The sequence below is a fragment of the Heliconius melpomene genome, chromosome 16 (genome assembly GCF_056956725.1).
Source record: "Heliconius melpomene rosina isolate 202511_hmr_F chromosome 16, ASM5695672v1, whole genome shotgun sequence".
In the NCBI taxonomy this organism is placed as follows: domain Eukaryota; kingdom Metazoa; phylum Arthropoda; class Insecta; order Lepidoptera; family Nymphalidae; genus Heliconius; species Heliconius melpomene.
This window is the reverse complement of record NC_140404.1, coordinates 10450893-10467472: the sequence shown is the minus strand read 5'-3', so window position 1 is coordinate 10467472 and position 16580 is coordinate 10450893. Positions and strand designations below refer to the sequence as shown.

Here is a 16580-nt window from a genome sequence, read left to right as displayed (position 1 = left end):
TCGGACCCATACCCCAAGTCTATAGTTAAATTTCTACTAAAATAAACAAATTAATAATATACGTTTAAAAAAGCACAATAATTTTATTGTTTTTCTGTAAGATAACAAGATAATGAAATAGAAAATTAAACACGATTAAAAATTAAATCATTTTTATTATTCAAATTTATTATATGTATAGATAACAAAGTGTGATTTTAATGATACAACATACGGTTTTTTAAGATTATAATGACAACATTTCCATAATTTATAATTATTATTACTGGTTATATTGAAACACTTTATAACTAATATAGAACTTTTAAAAGAAAACCAAATATTACATTACTAATAATAAAATAAATATTATTAGGCGGACACGGACAAATGGATAAAAAATAAAAAAAATCAATATTTTGGGTCGCCAATATTGGTTTTTCTATATTCTATATCTTTGTTGAACAGACAGTGATCAGTTACTATTTTATTCTATGTGTTGATGATAACATATTTAATCATAATTAATAAAATAACAATATTATTTGAGGGGCACAAGTGTGCGTCTGTAAACACGACGGTAGTGCATTTGATTTCCGCTTCAGGTAAGAAAATATTTAATATTTTCTTTTCCTCCCTCCGGTACCGAGGCAAACGTCGTGGAATACACCACTTCGCGACTACACAGCGACACGCAATATCTTAAAAATTCGGCAGAAAGTAGGGAACGGAAGTATATTAATGGGAAACAGTATTAAAAGTATTTAAAAAAATATACATTCTAATTTCCTAGCCTATTTATACACTGTGTGAAAATAAATGAGTAATCAGATTAATATTATAATTATATTTAATGTCACTGGTGTAAATTAATAATTATAATATAAAAGATATTAAAAACAAAAACCTGTTCTACAGCCAATTCCTTTAAGGCAAAACATTATTGAAATTAATATTTTGCAATGTTTAGACCTAATTTTATTTTGTACTTTGATAGTCAAGTCTCTACAATACACTCCACATTTATTTAAGACAAAGTAAAATAACATACATGTATATATATAGTAATGATTATATTATATAAAAAAAAACCCTCAAATAAAAATTAAAATTAAAATTGTAAAACTTACACTAAAATGGTGGTAATAACTTCATATTGTTAATAGAAAAAAAATGAGTGAAACTTTAACAAACAGTAAGAAGATACATATAAAAACATATCAGATTAATCTATTCCTATCTATTTCTAATTTCTGTTTGAGAACGCCTCCTAAAATGAATTCAGTGGAAACAATAATGGCACCTTTTCTCTTTAAAGTCGGCCATAATGATTTATCAGCTGTGGATGAAATACATATCCATAGAGGTCCTTCCTCTTTCCAATTACCGCCTGAACATTGTACTATTACTGGAAGAAAAAAGAATTTATGTATTTTGTTTATCTTCACGCTGTATAAGGCAGATATTAGGGTGGGCAGAGGGAACCTATAAACCTAGCTTTTCCATTTCCTCGCTTTGGTAACAAGGTAAAGCGCGGTGTTTGGCCCTAAACTGAAGAATTCGGTGGACAGAATGGAACAGAAATGTCTAAATAGCGAACAAAGTCTCTTTAAAGACAAGGTGTCTTAGTACCTCTCTCAGGGTTCCTCCAGGTCCAGTAAGTTCTTCCGGTTCCATGGTAGAAGAAGTGGGAACCTCCCTCTGCCTACCCTGATATGCGCGAGATATTTTTATAATATTTATATATAAAATAATAACAAGACAACAACAGTCGAGACGAATATGAGTAACGCGTAGAAGTTCGATTTCCGTTCAGTGATGACTGATATTAGTTATTTTAAAAAAGTATCATTTATTTCGCATATTTAAAAAACCCGTTAAGTTCAATTTTCCAACAAGTAATCTTTCTAAAATTGGTGAAAGGATAAAGCCGAAGAGATGTGCGTCTCTAGTTGCATTATGTTAGTTAAGCATACTAAAAGTTACTTCAGTATCTATATATAACTAGCGGCCCTCTCGCGGTTTCACCCGCGTGAACTATGTTATTATTAATTTCTGTCTCCATGGCTACGTCCTAGTGACGTCTATGCATAATTTGAAACTTCTAGCATTTGTAGTAACGGAGTTTCATACAAACTTTCGACCCCAAAAAAAACCCCTTAGACGTCGAATATTGCAAATTCCCGTCTTAGCTAGCACCTACGTCCTATAAATAACTCCTATGCAAAATTTGAGATTCCTAGCACATGAAGTTTCTGAGATTTCGTGATGAGTGAGTGACCTTTCGATTTTATATATATAGATTACTACATATATGTTTTTGTAAACGCGATTGCTTTGGGATCGATTTCCACTTAGGGGAGAAAATTACTTTTATTTCTTGCGCTGGTAGATATAACGCGACGTTGAGCGGCACTCAACACACAATGTTTCAAACAATGGGCGGTATATGGGGAATGGAGTGTTGAAGTGAGACCCTTTGTGAAATTGAATAAGAATATGAATACTTACATTTCATTTCCTCAGGGTTAGGCATTACATTCGCAGTGGACGATATATTGTAGCCTCTTAAAAAGTTCCTCTTCCCCGTTAATGAATGTTCCAGATTGAATTGAAACCTCTTTTCTGTCACTTCATCTTTTATGAGATATTGCCATGGATCTGGAAATAATGCGAAAACATATAATTGTAGAACTAATAACATGCTTTTGTGCTTCTAGTCTAGTCCACGTTAGTAGTCAAATATTTAACAATTGGCAATTGAGAGATTGACATTATTGTAGATAATTTCACAATATTGTTAGATTTATTGATATTTTCTCGAAAACGATTGTGCTGATGGATCGATTCTCGAGGATTTTCCTTTCTTTATTCTTTTAAGAAGACAAGACGCACTTGCATTTTAAACATAAATATTGAAAAAAAAAAACACCTTCATGCTTTTTCCCACATAGCACTGTAGGCACATAAAACCTAGTGTTAAATCGTCGTTCCCCGCTTTTCGTCCAAGTTCAAGATACTGCGTAATGTGTGGCGGTACTCAACGTCGTACTTTTATTTGTATTTTTACCAGAGCGAAAAAATCAAAATAATTCTCCCGAGCGGGGATCGAAACCACAACCGTTGTATATAATCAGATGCTGATCCACTACGTCCGGACCTAATAGTTATTATTATTAATTATACCGCTAAAACTAAAATAACTCTATTATAACATACCAACAATTGTATTAGTATCAACACAGGCCTGAACCCACGACGGTCCGACGATAGGCTTCCCAAGTCCCAGTGCGCATAGCAGTTTAAATGTCCTCTTTATTTGCATTGTTAGCAACACTGTGCATTTTGATACATCCGTTACTGTCGTTGCACCTGGAAGAGGTTTTGTTTTTTATAACTAGACTCTATAGCAGGGTAGGTAGAGACATCCAAGTGTTAACACTACTTATTTCTACCTATTCCGTTTTTCCTGCGCTCTGTCCAATTTTCGACAAATTGCGTGGCGAGTAGCAAACCTGAACTCTGTGCCTTGTCTTGTTACCAGAGCAGGGAAGCTAAAATAAATGATTCCCCGAGTGGGACCCCACAACTTTAATCAGTCGCTGGCACAACGGCCTCTTGGATTATTACAGTTATAAGCGCATAAAAAGAACTTACCTAAATTCTCCAATTTTATTCTAACTTCATCAGAAGGAAATGCCGTGAACAATACATAATGCGTTTTCACTTTCCTCGCCGGGTTTGATCTCCAAGACGTAACTTTAGATTTCTTTGCACTTGGATATTCAAAGTTTGCAGATCTCTTCAATTTATTCGGTGAATCTATTCCCGATTCAGAAGATACGTTATAAACTGTACTTTGCTCATGCCTGTTCGATATTGTATCAGATTTGTTATTTATTATTGGTTCTTCTGATTTTTTTGAGGTTCTATGCCTTTTACTACGTCGTATTTCTTTTTCGGGTGATTTATTTTCTATATTTTTACTCGATGTATCTTTCTTTTCAATTTTAGTTATTTCACTAGATGACACCGATCTTTTGTTATTTTCGCTAGGTTTTTTAGTGCGACTCTGTGAATTTCTAGTTTTACTACCACTATTTTTCCTTTCATCAATAGATTCCTCGGTTTTTTCTTTTAAGATTTCATTTTTACCTTTAGCTCGCCTACTTCTTCGTGGTTTATCTTCACTTTTTGTATCTTTTTCTATAGATATCGTTTCATCTTTTACTTTATTTTTAACGGTTTTTAATTTATTGTGATTAGATTCATTTTTGTCTTTACTGCTTTTCACGTCGGTGTCATCATCAATAGGTATAACCCCAAATAAGCTATTACAAACCTTTTGTGAAACTTCGTTAGAATTTTTCAACCTTGCTGTTGGTTTTCTAATTCTACTGCTACTTCTTGAAGGCAGTACTTCCGTTTCACTTTTCTTTTTTAAATATATTCTAATATCACTTGAATTTCTGTCTTCCCGTTTTGTTGTGCTCGAAGAGTTTCGATCAGCTTCTTTTTTTATTTTCGATTTATTTACTAATGTATCATTATTTCTGTGTTTGTCTTTAATTCTATTTTCTTTTTTCCCACATGATTTCAATTCAGATTTTTCTATAGATTTTTGTTTACGTACGTTTTTTTCATTAAAAACCTTACTTGAATCACTCAAGCTTGACAAATTTTTTTTTACATTCTCTTCTAAGCCAATACCTTCATCTGACTCTTGGCTGTCCCGTTTTAAATGCTTTTTCTCTGAGGGCGATTTTAAGCTTAATTTCTTACTCGTAATTGTTTTCGCTGTACTTTTTAAATTAACATCAGAAGATGGATCTCTTTGAGAATACAAATCATCAAATAATTGTTGCGTTGCCGCGTAATAATTATCATTATCCTCATTTACAATGTTAGATATGTCGTTTTGCATGATTTTTGATAATTTCTTAACCATCTCCAGTGATGCTTTTGTTTTCTTTACAAGAGGCGATGCACTTGGTCTTTTAAAACTAATTATTTCTTGTGAGTAAATTTGTTGTGTCAAAGCATCTTCGAAACAATCATTTGTTTGTGGATTATCATCTAAAACTTGCGTTGGTAAGTCTGATATATCATCTGTTTTATCTTCAATTACTTGAGTTGGCATATCATAGATCGCTATTGGCTTTTTAAAATTATCTTTAGGCCTATCTTGTTTATTAATAGAAACTTCTTCTAAAACTTGTGTGCACATATCTTCAAAGTTAACGTTGTTATTCGGTTTCACAGTTTCCAATTCATCTTCACAGTCAGTAAGATCATCATCAGGAATTTGATTGTTTACGATTTTGAGGGGTTCAGGTTCGTCTTCACAGTCTGTGATGTCATCGTCGTTTGTTTCAATTTGTATTTTTTGCGTCATAGCTATAAAAATGTCATCTTCGCAGTCAGTACGGTCAACAGTTGCACATTCTGATTTTGAAATATTAGTTAGATTTTCATCTTTAGCACTTTTTATTTGTCCATTGATGTCTTTCACAACTGATTGTGGATCTTCTACATTTATAATGTCTTCTGGTATCACTAATGACTGTGATTCTAAGTTATCATCTGGCGGCGGACTGTCGATTTCGTCAAAAAGAATTATATCGTTAGATACATTTAAATCTTCCTTGGACTGTTCTTTATTCACTGAAGTGGAGTTTACGTCATAATTGTCATTTTCTTTAGATGAAAGTTTTGTCTGTTGAGTCTCCGCATTAAATATATCTTCATTTTCTTTATTATCTGTTAAGAAATTAAGCTGCATATTTTGTTGGTCATCTATCTTTGTTACTTCTGGTAAGTCTACAGGTAATTGAGTCTCCATTTCATGTATTGCAAGTGGCCCATTAGGTTCCACTTGTGTAATTGCATTATATATAGAGTCATTGCTGTCATCTTTATTAATAAAAGGCAATTGCGTTTCTAATTCATGTATGTTTTCTGGTATCGCTGAAGTATTGTGATTGTTAGAAATATTGCACTGAGAAACAAATGATTCAGATTTTTTTGATGATTTCCAGTACACATTGTCTATTTTATTTGCACCTAGTGGCTCAATCGATATTGTTTTCGCAGACATTTTCAAATAAATATTCTTTGGACTTCTAAATGTATTACTTGCTTTTTGTTGAGACCCACCAATAAAAGATTCTTCCTGTAAATGAAATCAAAAATATAATAAATAAAAACAAATTGCTTCATGTTTTATTGCATTAAAATCTGTTAGATTGTTTAAATACTATTGCCGCCTATTATAGAAAAAAACATAGTTCTTTAGCTTCAGCAATTTTGCATTGGGTAGGCAAAGAGAATTTCGAGTCAGCCTTCCGGAACATTATGCCGCGCTTTATTATTTGAATGGATATTTTTCGGTTTTTCCATACAAATGAAAAAAAATCCATTTCATTAGGAGGATTGAACCCACAAGACCGCAACCGCCTTGTAGCATATAGCTATCTTGTAGCATATAAATAACTAAGTAATATAACTGATGATTATTGATTATATTTAAAATTTATGGACTGATTCTATTTAAAACATATTTAAGTTATGGTCTGGTAAAACCAAGAAGCATGTTCAATTTCACTAATTAATAAGGAAGGAGGAATAAGTTTCGGCACCAGTTTCTTTTTGTCTGATATTTTTTATTTTTCAGCTTCACACTTAGCAGAGTAAGCAGAAGGGAACCTATTGTTAAGACAATCCTTTTCTCACAACCTGCCCAAATTTTGAGTAATAGTATTGACATTTATAGTCATATACTGTCCCAGTATTCCAGAAATGCCTAAACTTTCAATTCTCTATGCCTAACACACTAAAAGCATAAAGTTTAAAAGAAAATGCTGTTCTATTCTACTCTTTGATTATGGTGTTCCTTACGTACCAATGGAACACAAATCACTAAAGCAAAATCACATTGTATACAACAAAGGAAATAATTTTACTATAAGAGGAGAATACAAAAGTAAATACTAACCCTATCGCTAGCATCTGGTGATTCAGGAATAGTAGTACATTGGCTATTTATTTTTGATACACATTTATTTTGTACTGGAGTTTCCGGATCGTCAATAGCCTGGGTCATAGGTAAATCATTCTCTTCTTCAAACAATCTAAATACACCAAGAACTTGACCAAATTGCACCATATCTCCATTTTTCAGTGCACTCGGAATATATGGTTGTAATGTTTTCTGAAATTAATTGTTGTTAATTCATATTTTTAAGCAAAGTAAGCAAAAAGAATTCAGTTTTAAAATACTGTTCCTTAAATTGTGCCTTGTGTTGAGAGGTGTGCCTTGATGCGAAGATCTGATATGTTACCAGGAAATAACACATATTCATTTCCCTGAGTGGGAATTGAACCCTCAACTTTTACATTAACAATCAAGCCTCTATAGGCTTAACTAACCACTAACCACTAACTAACTACTATTGGTTAGTTGGCTGCTGCAAATGATGATCAATGCCACAACAGCCTCATATAAAAATAATATACATAATTAAATATCGAATAAAACAAAAAAATGGACAGGAGGTGTTATAGAAATGTGTTTATTAAATTTACTTACACCATTAAGTTTAGTTTTATTAGCGGAATCCAAGTCCATAAGCATAAATTCATGCTTATTTAATACATTGATAACAGCATGATGTCTAGATATTGACTGAAAAGACAATCATTTGTAAGAAATGTATCTATGTACCTTCAAATTCAATTTTATTAGATAGTAAGATTGATTAATTACACACGTTTAAATCTAAAACTATGTTACGAGTATCAGGGTCCCTGCCGATTTTGTTTGGACCTTTTTGCACAGGATATTTTTTCCCACATATTCCTAAAAATCCAATCTAAAAGACAATGAAATATCATTAAAATAAAATATGTTAGAAAATTCAATCATGTTCAATAGTTTATAAACTACATAACCTGTTCTGGAGTAATTTTATCACTATTATTCTGATATAACTCCTGCGTACATTCAAGACGTTGTGTCAGTTCCATTATTTATAATAATATTATTCACTGCACTATCATTTTAATTTAAAAGCAATTCTAAGTTCTTAATCTTTTACCAAAATTCTTTTGGTTTATTGAGATAATATTTTATTTTATTATCATATAATATTTCCCGCAAATATGAACATTAAACATATGCCAAACATTGTCTGTTGTCATTTGTCATTTGCAAAAGCTTTTATATTTTTAACCTGTTTTGTGTTTTATTTTAAGAATAGTATAAGATCGCATTTTACTCTTTGTCAATATTTACCTAATTTTTTGGAGTATTTTACCACTTTACAATAAATATTCATAATATTTTATTATGAAATGATAGATGTTCCAAATAATTAATTATTGATAATCTGGAAGCACTAAGCTGTCAATATATCCCTTGAGCCATGACATTTGTAACTAATTGTTAAATAAATAAAAAATTATGGCTGTTCTTCACATAATAGTATTTTCCAAAATAACAAAGTAAGAACAAATCTGCAATTAGAATTCTAAATTGTATTCTTAATTGTTAGAATATGATATTATATTAAATGTGATTAGCATCTTTTTATGTATTATCAGCAACAAATTCATAAATCAATACCGTGAGCACAATTGCAACCGAATTATTGTAAGTTTGTAGGTGCTTAAAAATTTAACCGGTTGTTTATATGCTAGATATTTAAGTTATAGACTGTAAATCAGTGGAAGTGTTTTATTAGCCCACTATACTATACTTTTTGTAAACTAACCTAATGGATAACCGAAAAGAGTCTTCTGACGGTGAAGATATTCCAAGTGATTTCTTTGATGACTTTAGTAAAGATGAGTTTATTGAAGGTCTTAGTGTGGTCGATACTTGGGACGACGAGGTGAAGAAGGCTTCAGGTTCACGTACGCGAGTTAAAATAGAAAACATTGATAGAAACACGGACCTGCGGGACGTCATCGATCGAGATAAAAGAGGTTATGACTTTTATGAAAATAGGATAAAATGGAAACGAAAAATTCATGATCGTGGCTATCAAAAATTATCACTGGACAGAAAGCGAGAAGGAAGTACCAGTCACCTAGATGACTATATAAAACCTGGTAGTCGACGTGATCCCAGCAAGACAAATGAAGCTATTAAAAAGGACAAGGAAGTAAAAGTTAAAGAGTATTTAGCTAAACATTTAGAATCAAGTGATGACTTGCGGCCTCCAGGAACAGAACTAGATGACTACTTTGAAGAACAGAAATCAGCAGAAGGGAAGAAAATCAAAATAGCAGAAAAAAAGCTTCTCTCCCATTCACCACCACCGAAAAAACATCGACTGTCTCCTGTTAAATATCGACGCGAATCACCAATAAGACGAGAACGACGTGAAACACCACCACCTCATAAATATCATCGTAAGCCCTGGAGTCCTCGTGTACCGCCGTATATTCCCAGGAAGAGCCCTCATCGTGGTCATCGGAATCCTGTCCCATATAAATCCTACCGAAATTATCATCATGGCAGCCCTAGGAGACGTAGTCCTGATATTGTAATACGTCGCGATCGTCGATCCAGGTCGCCATATAGGCGCTCGCACCGACACTCTCGTTCAAGATCTCCAGATCGGAGACACGAAAGAGAAGCTCACAGAAGATCTCATTCAAGATCCCCAAAACACATATCCGCAGCTGATGATTTCCTTTATCCAAAAACCTACACCTTTCCTACTTCTACAGAATATTCTGGCATATCTGAAATGCCTTATCAGGTTACTCCAGCCCCACAGTATGCTGAACCCGCATCAGTTGAGTATCCATACTCAGAGCCCCAGGCTCCAGGGTATTCCTATGCTCCTGGTCCAGCTTACAGTGGTTATGGAGACCCATATGTGTATGAACAAGCTAGTTCAATGGTTATGCCAGTACCTCAACCTGTCCCCGCTCCAATCATGGCATCAGCTGATCCCTCTATGGTAAATCCAATTCAGCAACCCACTATGGTGCCGCCTCCCCAGCAAATGACATCAGCAATGAATAATGCTCCTGATGCTATACAGAGTACTCCTGCTGATGCACTGGCAAAAGTAAAATTACCTATTTCTATTTGTTTTTTTAATTAATTTGTCTCTTTATTTAATTTAATTTACACTAACTCTAAACATTCCAGTTGGTTGCAGATGGCAAGTTATCTCATGAAGACTATTTGAAATTGGCACCAAACAAAGGTATGAATAAATTTGCTACCACATTTTAATTCTACTGACATTCAAAGTGACATACACACATATTATGATATTACATACATATTATGATATTTTTATGGAAATTTATATTATCATTCCAGGTGCGACTCAGGTTATGGATACCCAAGCAAGGGTTGCTGGTGGGTACATTGTGGTTTTTTTTATTTATGGAGTACTTGCCTAATTAGTACTATTATAATACTTGACTATTTGTAATGTTTTTTATAATAAAAATATTTGTTTACTAAGAAATTTCCACTATCAGTGGATTCCATATCATTCCGTTCCCTTTATATCATAAAGGAAATATACATTTCATATAGGTGTTGAACACCAATGTGTTGTAAAACTTTGCACGCTAACACTCAATTATCTTCAAAATTGCACTTTTCAGTGTTGAATCGATGTCACAATGCGATGTCCCGGCTAGGCTGCATCATCCTGCCGAACCGCTTGCTAATAAACAATGTTTTCATTAGCAACGAGCAGAAACAGATTGTATCGAAGTTTTGCTCCCCATTGAAGCGCCAAGCCGTATCAGATTTCTACTTCACAAAATTCAAGACCTCAACGATCGCCCAACATAACAAGCAAATAGTCGACTCCGTCATAGCGGCGTTGGACATGGAGAAATTCGTCGAAAAATCAAAGAAGAAACCTCAAAAGGAAACCAGGGAGATAGCGGTGCAAACGACGCGGCCATTTTGCGAATTGTGTGAAATTCGCGAATCGACTAAGTTTAGTGACGTCGGTACTTCCATAGATCCTGAGCACTTTTCGTCTTCGGTGCATACCCAAGTAGTGGAACAAGATCTGTATAGTTCTAGGTCGGTGTTTAACCCCACGGGCGGGATGGCGGAAGGTGCGAACATGTCGATTGCGCATATGACGCCGGCGCAGTTAGTGTCGCAGCTGGCGGCGCGGGCCAAGACCCTCAAGCAAGCGGAGCCTCCTGCCAACCAATATCGACACGATTCCAGATATGACTACGACGGCAGAGGAGATCAATACAGGAGTTACAGTAATTATCGTTATTAAATGTTGTGTTTAGTCACTTTCATATGAATGTTAATGTAATTGTCTGTGCTATAGTTATGGTGGCCGTGCAATTAGAGCTGCCCAATCTTTATTAAATTTAAAAATAAATCTTTCATAAGCAATTTTATTCTCTTGCTTTTTTGGTGTTGTAGTTTAAGATTTCGGGCGTCGGTAATTTACGTGTAAGTTGTTTTTTTTATCAGCGCCATATGGAATTATTTACTTTAATTAATAGTTTTAGTATTAGATTTTTAGTTCAGTTGTGTTATTGTAACTTTTATCGTCAGCAGTGTACCGAATGTCTTAGTAAAGATATATACTAATTTAGGATAATAATAAAATATTTTTAAACAATGTGGCAGAAAATGTATTTTATCCGTGTGTTAAAACATTAATCGCTCATTTGGCGTGACAATGGCAAATTTGCAAATTTTTAAATATTGCAGGAGACGCAATCGGTTCGTAAAAAGGAAGTCGTGCATGTTTTTTTTTTAAAAAAAGTGCAATTACGTCATTGTTTCGCCGAACTTATGTTTTAATTTCGTAAGATTTTGTGCAATCTGTATTCAATTAAGAAGCAATGTTGCACATTGATTACCGTAAAAAAATAATGTAAATTAAATGAAATTTGGAGAGAAGAATGAAAGGAAGAAACTTCTTTGGACTTGCAGTGAAGACTGAAGAACAATATATTCCAGTTTAAAGGAAATCTAAACTTCTGACTATAAGACTGAAGTAAGCATTGTACCAGGATCCTTAAATTAATACAAAACATCTTTTTATATATTGTCACAAATTAATTTGAATAAACAATTCGAAAGCTTTTTGTGTTTTTATTAGTTCCTAGTTTTTCCTCATAAGAAAATAATATTGAATAATTCGGAAAAATTGAGTGACGCGTTTTCGGCAACTAAGTAGGCACAATGAATCTAATGTTAAGTCACTGTTCACCAATTTTTTTTGGGCAAAAAGTGGGACAGAACAGATCAATAATAATAATTTCACTTTTTGGTACTTTTATCGTGACGAGGTACGAGGAACGCAGGTTGCTTTACACTAGATTCCCTCTGTCTTTGCTTACCTACTATATGCGAAATACAGTGTGAAGCTAAAAAATAAAATTTATTTATGTTGTGTAGCACAACTTGTGGTTGGAGGTAGGTTTGATATTACTTTACATGGCTTTCTTGAATTCCATTTCCACACCATGCTATTTAAGTATTTCATCCAAAACACATAATAAATAATTACTTTTTAAATTTCAGGACATCTAAAAAAACAATGAAAACAGTGCAGAAGTCACATTGATTCAATAAATACTTGTTCATTAAATGTTTGTTTTATTGATAATATACCTATATATACATTATACAGTTATAATATTTATTCATCTAGGAAGTCATCCAGCCATTTTTCAAGATCTTCGGGAGATTCTATTATTGGATTCTTGGGAGCTTCTTTCGTGACTTGTGTATCCACTGAAATAAGAATATAATATTTAAAAAAATATATGTGTGTAGTGTCATTCTAATTAATATATTTTACTATAAAGACGTTTGTGAGTAAAATTCTCTTCTGGTCAACAAATGATTTGACCCTGCTTGACCCTGCCTGGCAAAGTTAAAGCATATTGAGTTCCATTACTCAATATCTTTAAAATAGTATAAAAGGAGTATCTTAACACTAAGTCCTTTCTGTCCTGCATATGCAGGTTTTAGCATGCATCTGAAAATAATAATAAAAACAAACCTTTGGGTGGTTCCACCGTCATAGGTGAAATAGCTTTTTCTGATTGTTTTTCAAGGATAATTGCTTTTTCATGAAGATTTTGTGCTATTTTAGGTTCAATTATTTTTCTTTTATCTAAAATTTCCTTTTCTATGACATCAAAATCATTGTCAACTACATTTGTTTTTATTTTATTATCTATTTCTAAAATTGTTTTATTTTCAACAGCAATTATTTCTTTGTCTTCTGCATTAGGTATTTCCAATAAATTATCCTTAATAACAGGTTCATAATTTGTTTTGGTGTCATTTTCAATATCAAGATTGGAATTTAATATAGGTCTGGTACTGTCATGTTTTTCTTTTTCACACTGTCCTAGATCTATATCTTTAAATTGTTTTAATTTTTCATCGTTAATATCTTTATCTAATATTATATTATTTTCTTTAGCTTTAACAGTCTCTTCAATTTTGTCCTTATTTTCAGATTTTAAAGAATTTAAAATCTTCTCTTGGGTATCTAGTTCAGGTGTTGTGAAATTTTTGTCATTATAATATTTTTGCTTAAATTTCATAGCTCTATGATTCATACTTTGTATTTCGCTTTCATTTAATATGGTCTTGTCAATATTATTTCGTTCAAAAAATGGTATAGTGGAAAGAGCTACATTCAAATTTTCCATATTGATATCAAAATATTTGTCATAAATAGATGGACCTGTGGTAATATCCCAAGATTTTTCATGCTTAAACTGAAAATGTCCACCCACTGATAGCGGAGCTTGGATAAGAGCCTGAAAATCAATTAATATTTAATTAATAGTAACATAATTTTTAATACAACATATTTATGGTATAAATACATTTCTTATTATATTTTAAACTTTATGACACAGTAATAGCAGAGGCAGCATAAATAAGCCTATTCTGCGGACATTATATTACATTATGACTGAATTTGAAATACCATGTGAGTTAGAGGACTCTATGCCTATGGAATGGGTAACTTAAAACCATTTATTTTTCTATCATAGAAGGAAATGAAAATAATACAAATATAATCATAACTCAGAGTGGTCCATTGCACAGATATATGAATGGTATTTCAGTTGTTGGGTAAATTATAAAAGTCACCTCATAATCAGCTCCTAAATTCTCTTGCTCATCAATCTCTTCGTAACTCTCAATTGGCAATTCATATTTGGCCCAATTACTTTGGATCTCTTTTTTCTTATATTTAGAATTAGCCTCTTCAGTTATTTTCAAAATTTCATCTGTTTCCCTTTTTAAACCTTTATAAAACTCCGGTCCAGGAGGTTCATAAGCAGGTTTTTCGGGTTCTGTAAATACAACACAAATATAAAATAAGTAGATATAATTATTTTATATTGAACATAAAGTATTTATATTGTATTGTATTATTTCTAAAAAATATTTCTCCACCTTTGGGTGGTTCTGGGGCCTTCTCAATTTTCTTTTCAATAGGAGCTGGATTTTGTCGACCTCGCCTTCGCCGCTGTTCTTTAGGATCATTTTTTCCTTTTTGTCTGTAAACAAAAGTATTTTATATCAACATACTCATATGTTTTCTGTCATCTTTATTCATATTTTACTATGAATTATACTTACATATTTTTACTTGACTCTTCAGGCATTATGAATATTTTGGTTTTTAGTAGCAAACATCTGTTTACTCCACGCAAACTTCTTCAGCCAAACTATTAGCAAATCGAAGTCACAGAACACATCAACACATCATCGAAGTCAACTCACTATAAAATACGTTTTCAGTGAAACGTCAATGTCAGCAAAATTTGTGTGTTATTATAATGTAAAAATTTACAGATAATATATGTAATGACGTAATAAGGGTTTGAGTTTGGTTTGGGGTAGTCATGAGATAATCTTACATTATCTCTTACTCCTATTAGTAGTACTCTTATTAATTAGTCCATTTATGAAAAAAGAGTTTAAGTTTGTGTTCAACTGATGTTGATACCTCGCAAAAGTATTGGACTTGAAATTATGTTTAATTTGTATATATGAGCTATCTAAATAAATCTCTTTTAAAATACGTGCTAAAAACTTAAAATAATTTCGTATTAGTCGCATCAAACACGTTTAAGTTCTACAGTCAAGAAGACTGAAGAACATAGTGTGCAGAACGCCTGTTACAAAAAGTTCGTATCTCTGTAATGTTATGTTGCTTTTAAATAATATCAGATATAATTATTATACGATTATTCTTCTGGCACAGTGAACAGAGAGTAGAGAGTGCCAGACAGGTATAGTGTATACACAATGATTATAGGTTTGATTCTTGCTCTGGGAGTTGACACAAATTACTGACATTCCCCTTGTGTAAAAATAATAACATGTTATGCATGCTATGCCTCTGCTTACTATAAAAAACGCAACAGGAAGTTTTGATTATCAAATTAATAAAATTTGCATAATAAGCGTGGCAAATTTCTGTCAGTCTGTGCCCACTCCAGGATAGTCTGGTGCTCATCCCAGATTTTTTGCTATTAAAAAGTTGAAATTAAAGTTAATGTACAATACATCATACACTCATTTTCATAGTATTGAAACGTTGGAACAGTTTACGTTCAGTGTTGCAACGGAGACCAATTTTAATAAAATTACATCATATTAAATTTCATTATAAGCAAATATTGAAGATCTTGATTTCAATGTATTACTACTATTTATTAATTATGAACATGTAATATTACCAACGTTATTGTGAATTAAACGCAATGAATTTTATCCTTATAGGTCGATCTACGGCTACGACGAAGAATAATTCTATAGGAATATGATAATGTAAGATTCAATGCACATGCGTAGGTTGACTTCCCAAGCACATCCCTATATCATACCTGCGGCCCACGTAGAGTATTGTTAAATCGTAAATACCGCTGTTTAAATTCAATTTTAAAATAACTGTATCGTATCATCCATTCAATCCCTTAAAATTATTTATTATGGGGTCCTTTAAGAATGCACAGAGATGTATACTATGAAAGCTATATTTTTCGTGTGCCCGTCGCTGAAACATAATAACGACTTGCAGCAGACAGCTTCATTGTTTGTTTATGATAAAAAACAATAAAAAGAGTGCTCTACAAATGGAAGGGAACAAGGACAACAAATCATCCATTGTGAAGGGCATTGTTCTTTGTGTTTTTGATTATGCTTGTTCAATATGTTTAGTGGTAGTCTTATTAAAGGGTAAGCATTTTAAAAATATATATATTTGTTTTTAAACACGTAACTTGTAAGTAATATTGTTCTATTTGTTAAGTAATCTTCGTTTGATATTTTTCCCTCAATAATAAATAAAATACTTCTATCGGTTTTGTTATTATAATTCGTATCGATCTTTATTTTACTTACCTACTGTATAATAAAAAATATATCAAATATTATAAATTACTTAAAGTATCTACTTTACTACCTAATTAATCAGCGTCACGTTGTATCTCGCACACTGCAATGTAGGCAGCGGTAACCTAGTTTTAAGACACTCTGTTCCTCATTTTCTGCCGAATTCTGGAGGTATTGCGTGTTGAGTGGTAGAACTCAACGCCGC

At 32.6% G+C, this 16580-nt stretch overlaps 3 protein-coding genes across 4 annotated transcripts; 1 reads left to right on the top strand and 2 right to left on the bottom strand.

The window, feature by feature from the left end:
* Positions 1-135: 135 nt before the first annotated feature.
* LOC146531025 (uncharacterized) lies at positions 136-8183 on the bottom strand. The gene is made up of 8 exons (XM_085199779.1): positions 7930-8183; positions 7749-7850; positions 7568-7663; positions 6974-7189; positions 3637-6151; positions 3199-3351; positions 2491-2640; positions 136-1387 (listed from the first exon to the last, which is right to left on the bottom strand). Exons 1-8 carry the CDS (start codon positions 8002-8004, stop codon positions 1200-1202), a joined length of 3495 nt encoding a protein of 1164 aa, XP_085055905.1. The 5' UTR covers positions 8005-8183; the 3' UTR covers positions 136-1199.
* Positions 8184-8384: 201 nt separating this feature from the next.
* On the top strand, positions 8385-12081 carry LOC146531024 (uncharacterized). The gene is made up of 4 exons (XM_085199793.1): positions 8385-10061; positions 10145-10202; positions 10322-10360; positions 10615-12081. Exons 1-4 carry the CDS (start codon positions 8754-8756, stop codon positions 11256-11258), a joined length of 2049 nt encoding a protein of 682 aa, XP_085055919.1. The 5' UTR covers positions 8385-8753; the 3' UTR covers positions 11259-12081.
* Aven (Apoptosis and caspase activation inhibitor) lies at positions 12079-14781 on the bottom strand. Of its 2 annotated transcripts, XM_085199812.1 has the most exons (6): positions 14615-14781; positions 14429-14532; positions 14120-14325; positions 13008-13779; positions 12614-12736; positions 12079-12528 (listed from the first exon to the last, which is right to left on the bottom strand). In XM_085199812.1, the coding sequence occupies exons 1-5, from the start codon at positions 14638-14640 to the stop codon at positions 12642-12644; spliced, it is 1203 nt and encodes a 400-aa protein (XP_085055938.1). In that variant the 5' UTR covers positions 14641-14781; the 3' UTR covers positions 12079-12528; positions 12614-12641. The 2 variants fall into 2 exon arrangements, with proteins under 2 accessions (XP_085055938.1, XP_085055937.1); XM_085199811.1 differs by lacking the exon at positions 12079-12528 and having other exon boundaries at positions 12582-12736.
* Positions 14782-16580: the final 1799 nt, after the last annotated feature.

Excerpts from the sequence above, each read along its gene's own strand:
- Aven (XM_085199812.1), bottom strand. The coding sequence starts at position 14,640 with ATGCCTGAAGAGTCAAGTAAAAATAT. Across the intron at positions 14,326-14,428 it reads GGCCCCAGAACCACCCAAAG|AACCCGAAAAACCTGCTTAT; the intron begins GTGGAGAAATAT and ends TTGTATTTACAG. Across the intron at positions 13,780-14,119 it reads ATTTAGGAGCTGATTATGAG|GCTCTTATCCAAGCTCCGCT; the intron begins GTGACTTTTATA and ends ATTGATTTTCAG.
- LOC146531025 (XM_085199779.1), bottom strand. The coding sequence starts at position 8,004 with ATGGAACTGACACAACGTCTTGAATGTACGCAGGAGTTATATCAGAAT. Across the intron at positions 7,851-7,929 it reads ATAAAATTACTCCAGAACAG|ATTGGATTTTTAGGAATATG; the intron begins GTTATGTAGTTT and ends ATTGTCTTTTAG. Across the intron at positions 7,664-7,748 it reads ACATAGTTTTAGATTTAAAC|TCAATATCTAGACATCATGC; the intron begins GTGTGTAATTAA and ends TTGTCTTTTCAG.
- LOC146531024 (XM_085199793.1), top strand. The coding sequence starts at position 8,754 with ATGGATAACCGAAAAGAGTCTTCTGACGGTGAAGATATTCCAAGTGAT. Across the intron at positions 10,062-10,144 it reads CTGCTGATGCACTGGCAAAA|TTGGTTGCAGATGGCAAGTT; the intron begins GTAAAATTACCT and ends TAAACATTCCAG. Across the intron at positions 10,203-10,321 it reads GAAATTGGCACCAAACAAAG|GTGCGACTCAGGTTATGGAT; the intron begins GTATGAATAAAT and ends TTATCATTCCAG.